Consider the following 16,142-nt stretch of genomic DNA (forward strand, 5'->3'; position numbering starts at 1 on the left):
CGGCTATGGAGACAGTTCCGGAACGCGCACACACACGCGCGCACAACATATATGTAGTAGGCTTTCAAAAGTACGTAAGCCTATGAAGACTGAAGCTAACCATCAGTCTTTTAAATGTAGACTTGTGAAGTGACAGATTATGTATGTCTACATTCTCATAAAAACGCTGTTAACGCAGCATGTCAGTGTAATATTACAAAGTGTGGAGCCCAAAACTGGCCATTTGCTAAAATTTAGGCACTACCCCACAAGCCCCTAATCCGCAGCCACCGATTGCAAGCGGCGTATTCCATATTAGACGTATAGCCATGGGCCCTACAAGCTGTTATTTTTATCAATCATCTGCAAGCCTTGAAGCTTTGAAACTTTTAAAACAAACAGTATACTTCAAAAAAAACGCATTCGCTCAGACTACATTAACTGATAGGGGGCTATTTCTGTCTACCTGTTTTGCATTAAATCCATTCACCCGTCCTCAAAATAGACTGGTGTAATTGATGACCACGCCTGTGTATACTGTACGCTCTCTGCGAACCGGAAAACATCGGTGCATGCCTAAACTATCGAGGCTCTCTTACTCAAATAACTGAGGATAGAGGAGAATCATTTGCCAAGGATTTTTTTTTCTCTTTTTGTATTGTTTTGCTTTGTTTTGTTACCTCTACTTGTCGTGTCACAAAAATAAAAGGTGCGACCACCTATTTAACACAAGGTCACGCCTTTTTAGAACAAAGGTGGCTTTTTTCCAGCAAGTGTACTTTTTAAATATCACGGTAAAAAAAATAAGGAGAGAAAAGAAGGAAAGAGGAAGAGAGAAAGAAAGAAACCGGGAGAGTGTGGCCATTTATACTGTAACCCGAGCTCCCCTGCCCGAATGCTCTGGCGATACACTGATCCTGACCACTATGAAATTGCGCGGGCACTGCGGTCACGTTCATGCACGCTACGCAGGCATCGCGTGGAAAAACCCTACCGCAATGACTTTCGGCCCGTGACACGCTTCAGGGAAAATCTGGACACCTAAACCTTCTTTCACCGTTCTCATGCGTTAACTATTCAACGAAGTGCATTTACGAAACGCTAGTTATACCGTGGCAACAAATCATACCTCGATGCGTTTTGTACGTATAATAATAATAATTATTAATTTTATTATTATTATCATTATTATTATTATTATTATTATTATTATTATTATTATTATTATTATTATTATTATTATTATTATTATTATTATTATTATTATTATTATTATTATTATTATTATTATTATTATTATTATTATTATTATTATTATTATTATTATTATAACATCTCAGGTCGTATGCCCCAAAACCACCATATGATTATGAGAGACGCCGTAGTGGAGGGCTCGGAAATTTTGACCACCTGGGGTTCTTTAACGTGCATTGACATCGCACGATACACCGGCCTCCACAATTTTGTCTCCATCGAAATGCGACCGCCGCGGCAGGGATCACACTAGTGTGTGATCGTTTACAAGATTGTAACTTTGGTGAAAAAAAAAACTATCCACTTTTCTGTCGTTCTTTTGAGCAAAAGCACCATTTTTAGGTCTTTGTGTGCAGTGATGTGAAACATTTCACATGGGTACTAGCCTCGTTCAAATTATTTAAATACTACCTTCCGACCGCAGAGAACCCTTGGTCAAGCCACTTTGGTGTCGACCCACAGACTGGTGAAGTGAAGACGACTCGACCGATATCGGAGCTGGCCGATAAGTACGGAGGCACGGCGGTGTACATCCTCAGAGTCATGGTATGCGATTTGATGCGCTATTCATAACCTTTGCTGCGTCATAAGTACATAAGCATTTGCTTCTTGCGCTGTTATTTAGCTAATTTACGTAGCTATGGTGCGATAACCTATAAAGAGCACCATAAAATTATTCATATCGTGAATCCAAGCTTTTTTTTTTTTGCATTTTAGGGGCCGCTATATAGTATTGCGCAGCAAGCACGGTTGAAAGCTGTGCGTCAGCCACCCTTTATCTGTAACCACGCTATAGAAGCTGCGACTATGGAAACCTTCTCAGCCTTACGTGACGTCCTGTTATTTCTACATATTAGTGTTCATCTTCCAAAATTTGAACCCTCTGTTATAGATGCATCGTCACTGTCACCTGGCCGGTAAACCCCGCGCATCGTAGATCAAATGTAAGGGTAAGCTGACATTAATGATTGTAACCACAGCAGTCTTTTATATCAGAGCCCACTCTTTATGAAGCAACCTATAGGAGGTAATAAGGAGATAAGAACGAATGAGAGAAGACATGTGGTGGTAGCGGTTCGTCGTATTTCGCTTAACAGGGGAATTTAGAACTTGGTGAACGATGTACAGTGGCGGTCAAACTTTTGCGAACCACAGGAGCGCGTGTCAAACAGCACGCTTCGCCTTCTGACGGCTGCCTGCGAAGCTCAAAAGCACGCATTGCACACGCACACCCTTTCTTGAAGACGATCGACGCATTTGGTTTGTCTGTGTGTCCATTTGTCTATTTGTCCACCCTTAACCGTGCCGGGCACTTTGAACGGCACCACCGGATATCCCGAATGGCCGACCCCATCCGTAGCGCCCACCAATGTTGCTCAAGCTTCAGCGTTCATACTTGTGCGATTGTCAATCATAAGAAATTATCGCGCATATCTGAGGCACCATAACAACACGTATATATTCTTTATGTGCGTCGTTTACTAGAAAAGGCATACCTAAGTAATACTAAGGACCATAGCGTTTATCACGCTGCGCTGACCATGCAACGCTTGCACGAAAAGGCAAATGTTTCCAATGCTTTGCCAAGACGACACGGCAGTGGCACCTACCCGTCACCTTGCATACTACATTTTATCACCTCTAAGACGGGCGTGCATTCACCATTCAACGATTTTCTTGCGCAGAACACTAAATAATAGTTTTGTTCAGTCTCCCCAGGCACAATACTATCGTCTTTCGACGACATTTGCAGATTAACATGCAGATATGGGGCCAATTTGTTTTTTTTTTTACCTATGAGCCTGCTCGTTCGCTACCTTCAACAGCGTGCGCACCGGAACAGTAGAAGCGTAAGGTGTCAGTGTGGCTTTCAAAGCGCGAAAATTATCACAAAGGTCGATTTTCAAAAAATTGACGCCGTATGCAAGATTTCGACACAGCGGAGCGTCTGAGACTGACTCCCGTATTCACAAACGCTCCTCGACTCGGCTTTCACCCTTCACTTGACAGAGTTGAGCACTGCGCCGCTGCTCAGCTGAAAGTGACACTGCGCTACCCAGGAATCACAGCAGATTATCGCTGATATGCAGTGACTTTACCTGCCTAGAGACGGCGCTCAAATCGGCCTTCTCAAGTGAAGGTGAAGCGTTGAGTGGAGGGACGTTCTAGAATATGGGGTAAGGCACGGAATGCGATGCGCACTGAGCACTGCCAGTACAAATTAAGTGTTTTCGCCACGATATCTTTGCTCGTTGTTTCCGCGGCGACAGCAGGAGTGACACCTTGCGCTTTTTCTGGCGTCCCTGTGGGTGCGCTCTTGAGGAGAGCGAACGAGCGGCCTGGCAGGTAAAAAAGGGCGCGCGTGCGCAGTGCACGCTCTCGAGCTTTGCAGGCAGCCATCAGCGTTTGACACGCGTTGGTGCTGTTTGACACGCGTTCCCGTGGTCCGCAATATTTTGACCACCACTAGTATACACTAACAGGTTTATACGAAACATCATTTTTTTACGGAATGGTATGTGCAATTTTCGAGATAATCATGTCACGTCGCGACTAATCTGACCTGTAAAGATCATTTTGGTACTAATATGCGCGTTCGCCTAAAATTTCCCTATATGACCCCAACTGAAGACCACCAAACTAAAGAAACGTATGTACTGTACGTTATTTAGCCCTAAATGGTTCTGTTTCAATCCATGAGTACTGTACGTTGTACGAAAGCATTTTGTGTAACCATGGGGTATTGCTGTCGCGACACGTGCTCCCCATGGTTACACAAAGCTGCTACCTCGTATGCTAAGAATCACACGGGGTAGCAGCGTATGTATTATCACGTTAGTCAGACCACGAATGGTACACCAGCTGTTGCCGAGCAAGACTAAAAGGAAAAGTGCGGCACGTGAAGCCGCTAAGTGGGCAAGCAGTAACTGTACACTTTAGCACGCGACGGCCGCGTCCTCGTGGAACACCGACTTTGTTACGACGAGCGCGTGTGCACATTCCTAGCATAGAGCTTGCGCATGCAGGGCATACTAATCAATTTTGGTTCGAAAAATCATTCTCTTCGTGTCCCGCACTTCCCCATTTCGCAGGCGCGTGAAAGCGCCGGCACTGCTGAATATCCTGATCTTGAGGCGTCCACCCAGCTGGCCGTGGTCCTCATGTCGCGCGAGAACCACGCGCCTTCGTTCGCCAGCGGACCTTACGTGGGTTTCGTCGCCGAGCACAGCGCTGCTTCGACGGCTGTACAATGGGCGCCAGGAGTGCTGCCCAGGGTCTACGATCGTGACCAGGTGAGCCGGAAGAAGAGAAGGCGTGTCAAGTGCTGATGTGCGCATCTTGAAGCCGCATTCAACTGCGGCCTCTAACAAGTAGCTGTAACAACACTGCACCAGTCAACGACATGCTGAAAGAACAGACAGTACAGGCGCAAACGGGCACGATTCTAACAGCCTGCCATGCGCTGGTGGGTTGTTCTTACCTGCAATGTACTGCCAATTGGCCTGGTAACGCCTTCCTAATGGATGGACAAAAACAGCAGCAAAGTGTAAGCGCTCAAACTGCTGAAGTAAGAGCATAGAAGAAAACGAGATAAAACTTTGTGAGAAAGCAGATATTCATTATATTTGAAGTTTTTTTACAGTGGCTTTGGAAGGTGACGATTAATTGTTCTTCATGAACATGTTCGCCAACGCGAAACAGAGCTGCATTGTAATGGTGAACAAATGACTCAGTATCACTTCAAGTGTATGCATATTGCCTATGTCTGCTTCTATTTGGTAAATTTTCAAGCTCTCCGTAATGCCACCGTCTTTTTGTGTCACTCTCCGATGAGTACTTCTGGAAAACGTAGCCATCAGCCATGAGCCCTCATTTTTTTCTCGGTATTGCACGAGCGTACACACTTCGAACATCAATGGATCACTCCTAACTCTGCAGGTAATTGCAGTATTCATAGCCACTGTGGCAGTTCTGTCAGACACATTCGCTCCGCATCATACACCACAACGAAAACACTCACCGTTGTTGGGGGCGTGAAAAGCGAGCGCATATAGGAAGAAGCCAGCTACACCGGTGCAGCGCGGAAGCCCGCGAGAGCGCCAAAGGAAGGCAAAGGCTGTATGTAGATCGTGAAAGCTTGTTCTCTTGGTGCACAACATGCAACCAAGAGAACAGTGAATCCGGAAAAAAGTCTTCTGCTCAGTGACCACTACTATAGCTCGTTTCAAGCACTGTGTGACCTATAATTAGGACTGTTTCTATAAGCAACTGCGGCCAAAAATGTCTTCCACCTTTTGTTATTGGTGCTACGGGCCCAAATCTGGAAAGTTATACAGCATACGAGTTGGTATCGCGATTTTTATGCGTCGGGTCTAAGCAAAAACATGTAAGATATGGTAACACGCCTAAATCGTCATCTGTCGTGCTGCAGTGAAAACTGCTTTTCCTCCGTGACGCTTTCGTGGCACCCTCACGCGCTGCTGTGACTTGGCAGTCTCCTCCTCGAATACTTTATTTTTTCGTGTAAAATTCATTCGTACCGCATTAAATCAGTATCGGCAGACTTTTGAAACTGGCTGCCGACATTGATTTTTAGGAGGTAGTAGGAATAAACATTGTTATCAACACAATAGGTGGTCGGTTGAACATTCTCAAGCGAAAAGCAATTATACGCGTCCCATGCTACATTTACAGTGTGTCCCAGAAAATTAGCATAACTATATGGGGGGAATCTTCACCAAATAAAAGGAAAGTCTATGTTTCGTACCTACTCAGTGCAGTTAAATATGACCTCCATTTGGTGCCGTTTACATAGGACAGTTCACAAACGCAAGAATCATCCAATCGTGTTGTCAGTCATAACGCTAGCAACTTTGTGTTCGCTACTGGTACAGAGTGATTACAATTGAGAAGCCTTGCGACTTCAGATTAAGCGGCGCGACCACGCTAAAGATTGTTTGAACGCTTGTTGCTTAGTTTGCACACTAAGTTGAGGGGAATAAGCGAAACGCTAGGCGTGCATTATTAGGCGCAATAATATTAATATACTCCCTACAAGTCCTGTATTTCTTTAAGCAGGTCACTTCGCCATCCTCTCTACATACCAAAACTTGTTAGTGATTGCTAGCGGATCAATTCAGTTCAGAAAAAGAGCTCTTTATCTGTAAATGGAATATCAACTGAACTAGATAGGAAGTTTCACTTTGGAGCATCGGTCGAAGATATTGATCGACACGACTGAATGGTTAAATGGGAACTCTATTGAATGCAACTGGTTCGATGATGATTATGATATGTGGGGTTTAAAGTCCCAAGACCACCATATGATTATGAGATACGCCGTAGTAGAGGGCTCCGGAAATTTCAACCACCAGCGGTTCTTTAACGTGTACCCAGATCTTAGCACACGGGCCTATATCATTTTTGCCTCCATCTTAAATGCAGCTGCCACAGCCGTGGTTCGTACCCGCGACCTGCTGGTCAGCTGGTGAGTACCCTAACCACTTGACCGCGTACCGCGGCGGGTAAAGCAACTTATTCGAATTTCACCTTGAGCTTCCATAGCCATGAGTGATCAAATCTGTAACTTATTCAAAAAATGTCTTGGGTACTCTCGCTTCTATATATGTATACGTACGGGCTGACGCAGACGCTAAACCTATGCATTTGACCTTTGTTTCAGGGAAGAAACAGTACATTCAGGTTGTACCTGGAAGGCGAAGGGGAGAGCATTTTCACCATACACCCGCAGTCGGCCTCGCGGGAAGCCGATTTCGCAATCTTGGTTCAGGACTCCTCGAAGCTAGACTACGAGGTTGCCGACCCAAAGTACATCGAGTTCACGGTACGTGACTTTCGGAGAAAAATGCAGCCCTTTGCAGAGAAACTAAGAAAAGTTGCTGTGTTATAGCATCGGAACTGGTGTTTGCGTTTGAAAGGACGTCTTCCCATTTTCCTTCGCTTAGCGTGGCGAAACGCGGTCAGTCTTCATATACCAGAACTTCAAACAATCTACACTTATCTTTGAACACTTTCCTGCGTAGCGTTGCCCGGGGCCCACATCGGGGCAATAATAAAAATATTGCAACCTAATATTGGTACCGCATGTTCCGAAGTGTCGAATGTATTTAAACATTGTTTTAAAAATGCGGCAAGCAATATTCGAGCTGCTTGGTAGGTCGAGTGCACGCAATGCATAAAAGCTTTTATGTCAAATAAATTTAACGTCGAATACAACGATCTTGATCTGTGCTTAACAAATTATTCGAATCCCGCTGGGTAAAAGGCACCTGACATTTACACCGAAGATGCAAACGGTGTAGCTATAGACACGAAGCGAAAATGTCGACTGCTAAACATCGTCTGCAACATAATCTATGCACTCATAGCATTTTCTTCAAGTATGGCTTGCAATTTAAACTATAGACACCATGGCATGACTTTTTCATCCTAATTTAAAATTTACTATACTTAGTCTATTTAAAACAAGGTCACTGAAATTGACCTACGTACGCCCATACTTCCTCGGGAGGCTCCAATATTCTTAAAGGGACCGACAACTGTGCAGAACATGAAATGAGATGACAGCATGGATGGAAAGATTGTCTCTCATAGTTACGAAACCAACCGAATTATTCTCGTGATAAGTGGAGTTCTACATCTTTTTATTTCTTCATTGAAAATCGTGAAGGTAGAGTTACTGTATGTGCTACCTTTAGGTAGCAGAGTTGCACCGAGGTACGTCATCCTGGGTTCAAAATTCTTGCGGGAAAGCCACTCACCACCCTCGTAGGAGCAGCGCTCGCGCTTCGGAGTACTAGCGTTGCTTTTTTTATTTTTTCGCTTTCTTTTTATTTTTCATGACGGCCAACGCCTGGCAGGGAGCATCCAGGCTGTGGCAAGACAAAAGGCAGCCAGAAGGAAACAAGAGAAATTATATTTAAAACCTGTGTACAGAACACCGACGAGGAAGTCTCCGACGCTAGATTCGCCGGCCTTTTACAGGCGCCGAGATGCTGAAGGAGGAGGGGGCAGCACCACCATTGAGACGCGTCCAGCGTTTCTTCCGTGAGACGCGCCCAGTGGCTGTAAAGGACGCACCCAGTGTCCGTGACAGACGCACTCGGTGTCTCTGAGAAGGGCGCCAGCACGCTCATAACACTGCAAAGCATCGGCGTCATCTGCGTAGTGTCGGCGTCTCCGCAGTACATTTGAACCACCTATGACCACGCGATGACGCGCGACCAGTAGCGTTGATGGAATCGTCAAAAGCCGGGTGAGCGGCGCCCGGAAAACAGTGGCGCAACTCTGCTACCTAAATGCAGCATATGCAGTAACTCTACGCGAAGGTAGCCTGTGGCACCACCTAGTGACAGAAACTTCCATCATCGGATGTACCTTGTCATGTAACTGTAAACTAGTGTACGCGGTCCACCTAGTGTACGCTAGTGTACGCTTGTCCACCATAAACGTTGTTAAGCATATTTACAGGAAAACCTGCTAAAGCAGGACACCGACAGCATGCACAAGTCGCCAGGAAGGCTACCGGCATCGCTATCAATTCTGAATGTTGCTGGATGAAAAAGCCCATTCGTGTTCAGAGCCTTTCAAATCGAAAAATACTGCCTATAAATTTCTACGTGCTTTTGCGATTAACTACAGCAGCTACGAACACTACGTAGGGTAAGCTTCCTGTACCGCCGGATAACAACTGGTTAAAAAAAAGATCAGTTGGCTGTCCCCTTAAGAAATCGCCCCGTAGTGTTGTGTTCGGCCATGCTTTTTTCTGTATATGTTATTAAGCATTTGACTAATGCTGCTTTCACAACGGTAATAATCCGAACAATTGAGTTTAAGGGACCAATGAAGTGGTACTGAATAAAATCGTTTTTTCAGGGTCATCGACAATAACACAAATACTACGCCAGCATCGTCCCATTCTTTTTACATTTTTTTCCTTTATCGTACACGGTCAGTCCAATATCAAATTTCTTTTAAGGGCGTCATTCTCGAAGCTTGAAATACAGTACCTTTATGTTTCTTATAGTCCTGATTATGCACTCTTCTTTGACTAGTGATGCTGCGCTAGAAACAAGCAAAACTGAAAAAGGTGCTGTGGATGACGTACTATGACATAAAAGCGTTCCAGCTGAAAACTTACGGGTCTATTCTGGAGGAAAAAAAATCAGTTTCACTGCAAGAGCAACGCAACGAATGCGACAGCAACAAATTGTAACATTATACCAAGTAAGGCTTGCGGCTAACGTTTTCCCGATCCGATGTCGCGTAACTCTACAAAAGGCTATGTATGTAAGGGTAAACGTACGGCCAACCCAGTATATCGAAGTGGTTTTCATGCGCCTCAACGCGAAGTAAGCGGAGAGAGCATCTTATCTTCGAGGGCGAAGGCCGTTTGCTAGCGCCTGTCAAGATGGTACACGTGCCACTTCTCACGACGGTGCCCTTTTAATGAAAGTTCAAAGTTGGCAGTTAGGTACTAGTCGAACGATGGAACACCCTGCCCTCTCAACCTCCCTTGCTCGACGAAAGACGGTCGGGCCATTTTCTCTCTCATTGAGCCATCGATGGCAGGTCTCACCTGAGCGGTGATATTGCATGCGCCCTACATGTGACGGAGATGGTCGGCTCGTTTCATCTCTGCTTCAGCCACGTTCGTCGCCAGCGCACGCGTGTTTTTACTCGCGCCTCGCGCGTTGAACATACGATGCGCGGGGCAATGTTATCAATTTTCACCTGATACGAAACATGAAGACGATGTGAAAAACCCAGAATCTATATACTTGCCATCGCAATAAAATACGCCCTAAATTAACGCCTTAAAACCAGGTGTGTAGTCAGTGCTTTGTCTATTTTGTACCTATTCTTTAGGTATATATAGTGAACCAATGGTCCGTGATAGAGCTTGCAACACACGCTCAGGCACTCACTAACCGCATCTTTAGGTCGTCGCGGCCGAGACAGAAGCTGTGCAGCCTCTGACGTCGTCCGTGGCGGTGCGCGTGAATATTGTGGACACAAATGACCACGCCCCCATGTTCACCAGCGACATGTACGAGGTGGTTGTCGCCGAAGACGCCAGGCCGGGCACCGTCATCACTGCCGTCACTGTGAGTGATCCACAAGCAATACCGCGTATGCATGTGCGTGATTCTGCTCTCGTTGGGCCCTTCACGTTAGTGTAAGGCAACTCAGGCAAATGAAGTTGCTTGTTATAGAGGCACTAATAATGGACATTATATACTTGAGGCAGGGGCAACGAGTGAACCTCTTCTTTCTCTTCAAAGCATTCCAGCCGCACATTCACTTACGGTTTCTCGAGTATTTATAGAAGCCTTGTAAAAAACAAAACTAGGGCCAGATCGGTGATTATGCTCCAGATTAAGAGTCGTGTTGAATTCAAATGATATCAAAGCACTAGTTTAGATAACAATAGGGACAAGTTTATGTCAGGAAAATAATGACAATTAATGAAATGAGTTCGTTGAAACAGCAGATGGTTGTCTTGTGGGCCAACTGCGTTTGTTACGGCACCTGGCAAACGATGTTTTAACCATGCGCCTCTTTTGAAGTTACCTCCAAGATCCGCTTCGGCAGTGCCATGAAACCCTGTGTTAACCCAAGTAATGCACTAAGGCATACGAAAGCAGTCATGCGAGTGCCAGTACCAGGCACCTAAATCAAGCGTTAATCTCGCCTGAAATTTTTTACTCATCCTCCATTTATTCACTGCACAAGTCCCAAAGTAGGTGGTAGTGGTAGAAACGGAATCGCAAGCATTCAATTAGCATACACACGCCAGGTTAAGATGCTTTGTAGAGCATGCGAGTTTTTTTTTTTTTACAATTAAAAAAAGTCAAGATATAATATTATAATATTCGTACAACAGAGAATCGGCCACTCTAGTTTTGAGAGAAAGCTTGGTAAGCTATCAAATTGGTAGAAATGAAAGAAAGGTGGCAAGGTCGCCGCCAAGTTCTCGAACAGCTCTTTGTGACGTAATGAATTTTCACAGCGTATCCTGAGTTGGAGATAACCCATTGTTGCTTCATGAATACGCATTCCACGCTAAAAGGGCTAAACATCAATACTGGCAACTTTGTTAGAACTTTACGGGTTGAGATAAAAATAAAAAATTACTTTAGAATCTGTAGCGTAACGCTGACATATTGGGGCGAAATAAAGCCGTTTATGTTTTCCGCTATGGTAATCAACATTTTCTCTCCATGTTAATAAAAATATAGACTTTAAAGAAGACTCTACCCGTGTAAGTTCGTTAAAGGTTAAGCTCTAACGACTCTAAATAGCAGCTCAATCATGTAATCTCAATATTGTAAATTCTACCATGTGCCACGTGGTCTCTTCAAGTTGTATACACATTGTTCAGTCCTTTAGATATCCTGATTGGATATTTTCAATCTCATCGGCTACGTGCAATTTATTGCATAAGAATTATTTGTCGTTAGGGCGCATGAACATATTTTTGCATTTTACTTAATGTATTTCTCTGAAACGCACATGAACAGAGCTCATGAATCTCTGGTTTTTCATCACGTATTCATAATACTAGCACTCGAGAAAATTCTAAAGGATAGTGGAGCTAACTAGTAGCTCTTCTGCCTTTCCCACACCTTCTGCTTTCTTGATTGGTCGGCGTGGGTTTGCCGAATTTAAAAATAAAATCGGGACAACTATGTTTCAGGCAGTTCAATACGTGCAGTACGTGCTTAAGAACGTTTTTGATAGGCCATTCGGTTGGACTGTACCTTTCCAGTTATATGCTAGTAGAGAAGAGTACAAGCTGCCTCTGCAATCTTTCAGTTTTTTGTTTATGGGAGAGACGGCTGACATGGGGTTTTCCTTAAAATCTCGTCGTTTCACTTTTTCACTTTTTTTTTGTCTGTGAATGTGTGGAGTAGGGTGAGGGGTCATTGACTGTTACCTCTCTGCTCTCACTGCTGTGAAATTTCGAGCAATAAAATTTTATAATGGCAGACGACAGTAAGGCCGTGCGCAAATTTATATGACTTTATAATTTCTCTTTCTATAATCGGATTTTATTATCACTGATTAGCGGACTTTTTAAACGTTTGAGGTCGTGCTATATGTACTGACCACCACTACCATGCTGGCTGAGTGGCTATGCATGCTGCTTTCATAAACGCTAGCGTCACATTTCTCTCTAGTGAATTTATTGTACATATGTGTTTCGGTTAAACTTAGACATTTTTATGGTATTCTCGCACCACCCAATATGCAGGCCACTGACCCGGACACTGGAAGTTTCGGCGCAATCAAGTACACGTCTTTGAATGGGCCCATCGCCAGAGAGTGAGTGCTTCCTGAAATTGTCTGTATATTGCGCGCCTTAATGTCGTTCGTAGAGTAGGTGGTTCCTCTAAAAATCGACTTGATTGTTACTGTTCACGCTTCCCACCTACTGTTAAAAAAAAGAAAAGTAAGGCCAGGAAGGCTATATCGCGTCTTCGAGCGATAAGCAATTTTTTATGCGTGAAAGCTTCATCTTGTGCCTCAATTCTAAGCGTGCCCATTAACCATCGCCGCTTAGTCGCAGTGTCCTGGGGACTCACATAACGGAGAACCCTTTTTCATGAGACGGAAAAAACATGGTACTGATATTTTTTAAGCTCTCTGTTGAGTATATCCGTTTTCTTAGTCCTGCTGAAGGATACCGCGCAAGCGTTTTTAATTATTAGCATCCTCATGCCATGAATACGCGATCGTTGGAGGAAACCTCACTCAAAGATAAAGGAAAAAAGATGTGCAGACATGAACTATAGTGGCTAAACTGAAGCTGAAGTAATGTTATTTAGGTTCAGTTTGAGGTCTTTATTTTCTATGAATATGCAATTTCGTGCTGTCCGTAACCAATGGTAAAACACTTATTTGAGATTATGTGAAAACACGATCTTCTGTGGTCACATGACCAGATTACGATGATGACAATGATAACTACTAGAGCAGTAGGTAAAGAGGCCGAGCTAAAGCCTCAGTAATTTTCAACATGAAGCAATCAGATGGGGTAGACGCCATTCCCTGAGCCTTTCAAAGGCTTGGGGCACGCTGCCAAGTCATCCTATTCCCCCACATCTACCGATCATGTGGTTGCTGCCACATTCACGTCATAATACTGAAACGTCAACGTCCTGGTGCAGCAGCTCTATGCACTAACCATTATGTCATGACCGTAAACACCTTTTTTTTTTTGGCATCAAAGAAAAAGCGAGCTGTGAGACAACTTGCTCATGCGCCTGATCTTGAATAACTTGTATGGGTAACAGCCATAAGTCAGTAAACTCACTCGTGAGTCGACTCCCTCAGACTCCCTCGGACTCAGATCGAACATTGAGTTGTAGTCTGAGTGAGTCCAGGTGAGTAATATTTTGGTGAGTCTGAGTGAATTCAGTTGAAGAAAATTTTCGTGAATGTGAGTCCGAGTGAGTCCGGCTCGAGAAAACTTTGGTAGGTCTGAACCCGAGTGAGTCCAAAGCGCAAGATATATTTCTTGAGTGAGTCTGGGCCCCACAGGTTTGGCCGTCTTAAGGTCATTTTCAACATTACTGCCAACCTTAGCTTGATTCACGAGTATACTCACGTTCACTTACACGTACTCCTAAGCATTATCGTTCATACACCGTTGGATATTTTGTTGATCAGAGGCGTCAATTACGTTAGAAGGGGAGAAGTGAGGGGCCACTTGATTTTCTTTCTCCACCCGCTCTCCAAGGAAAGTTTTTTATAAATATTTCTTATGTCGCCTTCTCTTTCACGAAGCATGTTCTGACTGGTTTGCAACTACTCGTAACTCGCTTTCGAAGTTTCTACATTAAAAGGCGCCATGAAGAGCACCATTTATGTAAGGTATTGGTGTTGAAAAGCATTGACATCTTCATGTAAAAATCTCACTTAGGCGACTGAACTCGTGAGCCAACTCACTCAGACTCAGATGAAGGCGTGAGTGTGAGACTGAGTGAGCCCGGTTGAGCAATATTTTGTTGAGTTTCAGTTCGAGACAGTCTGATTGAAAAATATTTTCGGGAGTACGATTCCTAGTGAGCCCCAAGTGCAAAATCTATTTCATGGGGGAGTCTGAGCGAGCTCCAGGACTTCTGCCGGCCTATGGTAACAGCACAAGCTTGGGAAAGGATGTGCATGCCAGTTTCTAATAAAAGAGTGTTTTTTTTTCACGCTAGAACATTGAAGTGTTTTATTTCTGTACCGCTTTTTTAGACAATCCTCGTCTTTCTTTTTCCTGTGCTGCCCACTACTACCATTCTCTCTTCGAAAGAACAAAAGGCATAGAAATCTAAATGCATGCGGAGACTCTGACCATTGGGGACTTTCCCGCTAAGTGAAACAAGCATGCCCCTTGTCACCACGAAAAAAAAAAGCTGATTATGGGGTACATTACCAGGTGAATCCCGTTGCACTACTAGTGTTTTGAGATGCACGCTTCATCTTGCTGGCTTACCACAGCAAGGCTTTCATTGTTTACCACTATGTTTAGCATACATAGGAACCATGGGCTAGACTTGCTAAACTTGCCTGCCTAATCAAATTTTATTTATTCTTATTTTGCCTATAGCGTACTTCATACTCATCTGATCTACCCTGTCTATTTAATCTGTCCTTGTGCTCCCCAGCAGTGAAGCCAACCTGTCGATGTGTGCTCGGCGAAGTCTTCTCCGTGTGCCTAATCCTTTAGATCATTGTATCAACGCTATTAGACTATTTCAAAAACTGCTAAGTACATTTTATTCTGGTATACCTTGTTTTATATTGATCTCTGAATGTGTACTTGGTCGCACGTACGAATGTATGTCCATCTACGTTACCGCGTGCAATCGCGAAAGCTACAAGTTGCTGAATCACCTGTTCTTTCTTTTAGAAAAAAAACATGAACTGTAAGCACCCATTGGCAAGTCACTAAAGCATACCAAAGCATGATGATGTATTGAGCAGTTTTATCCTGTCTTCATTGCCTAAATTACATTTCTCCACGCTTTCTAGTAGTTTAATTTTTCTTCTTTTATTATTTATTTCCCATGTTTATGCGTGCTACGCTCGTGCGTCACTGTGCAGCCTGAAAGTGAACCCAGATACGGGCAGTGTGACACTGGTGTCGTCTGAAGGTCTGGACCGTGAGTCGGTGCCAGAGTACGTGCTCACTGTTGAGGCGCAGGACGGTGGAGGGAGGAGGGCCTCGACTCAGCTCCTGGTACGCCTGGGAGACGCTAACGACAACGCGCCTTCGTTCAGGCAGCCACGCTACGACGCCGTACTCACGGCAGACTTGGCCGACTTTGCGGAGCCTCTCATCGTTCAGGTACGATCAAATCTACGCGTATATGTAACGTTGCATTCTCTTGAATAACCTCTGATTGTGTTTACTTCGCGACTGGCAACAACCCATTCGTTTTATATGTACATATTTGCTAAGCGTGCCCGAGGGGTTCCAGCATTCTAGAAAATATTTTATTGTGATTTCTTTTGTGCTTCTACAAGAAACATAACTCAAGAAAGACTCGTGAAGAGCTGAACTCTGAGTACGTCATTTTCACGCCTCTGGTAGTCACGCAAATGAGCCGCATTCTGCTGTCACTAGTAGAACTATGCACTTTGATGCCTCCAGTACGCGTAAAAGAGTTGTTTAACTGGACCGATTACTACTCACTGAGACACCAATCGTGGGAAGCAGGTTTTGCAAAGAATATTAAAATGGTTGGAAGGGCATAGGATTAGCGTTATCAAGTGATGAACATCAGCGTGTCATGATCATATAAAATGAAGGCGCGCAGCCATTGAATTATGCTGGTGCTAAGGTATGGAGAATACATTTGGAGGCTAAAGGAGCCCAGAACCATTTACCT

The 16,142-nt window shown here is 44.3% G+C and overlaps 1 protein-coding gene across 2 annotated transcripts in view; it reads left to right on the plus strand.

Moving 5' to 3' along the window:
• LOC142776367 (uncharacterized) overlaps window positions 1–16,142 on the plus strand; it is a 155,516-nt gene that overhangs the window by 103,117 nt on the left and 36,257 nt on the right. For both annotated transcript variants that reach the window (XR_012887484.1, XM_075879919.1), the window contains exons 11-16: window positions 1,658–1,779; window positions 4,326–4,526; window positions 6,917–7,078; window positions 10,197–10,361; window positions 12,512–12,582; window positions 15,355–15,598. Coding sequence is in view for 1 of the 2 variants with exons in the window: in XM_075879919.1 (XP_075736034.1) it covers window positions 1,658–1,779; window positions 4,326–4,526; window positions 6,917–7,078; window positions 10,197–10,361; window positions 12,512–12,582; window positions 15,355–15,598 (965 nt within the window). In the remaining variant the exon portion in view is untranslated. The remainder of the gene's footprint in view (window positions 1–1,657; window positions 1,780–4,325; window positions 4,527–6,916; window positions 7,079–10,196; window positions 10,362–12,511; window positions 12,583–15,354; window positions 15,599–16,142) is intronic.

The sequence above is a fragment of the Rhipicephalus microplus genome, chromosome X (genome assembly GCF_043290135.1).
Source record: "Rhipicephalus microplus isolate Deutch F79 chromosome X, USDA_Rmic, whole genome shotgun sequence".
Classification (NCBI taxonomy): domain Eukaryota; kingdom Metazoa; phylum Arthropoda; class Arachnida; order Ixodida; family Ixodidae; genus Rhipicephalus; species Rhipicephalus microplus.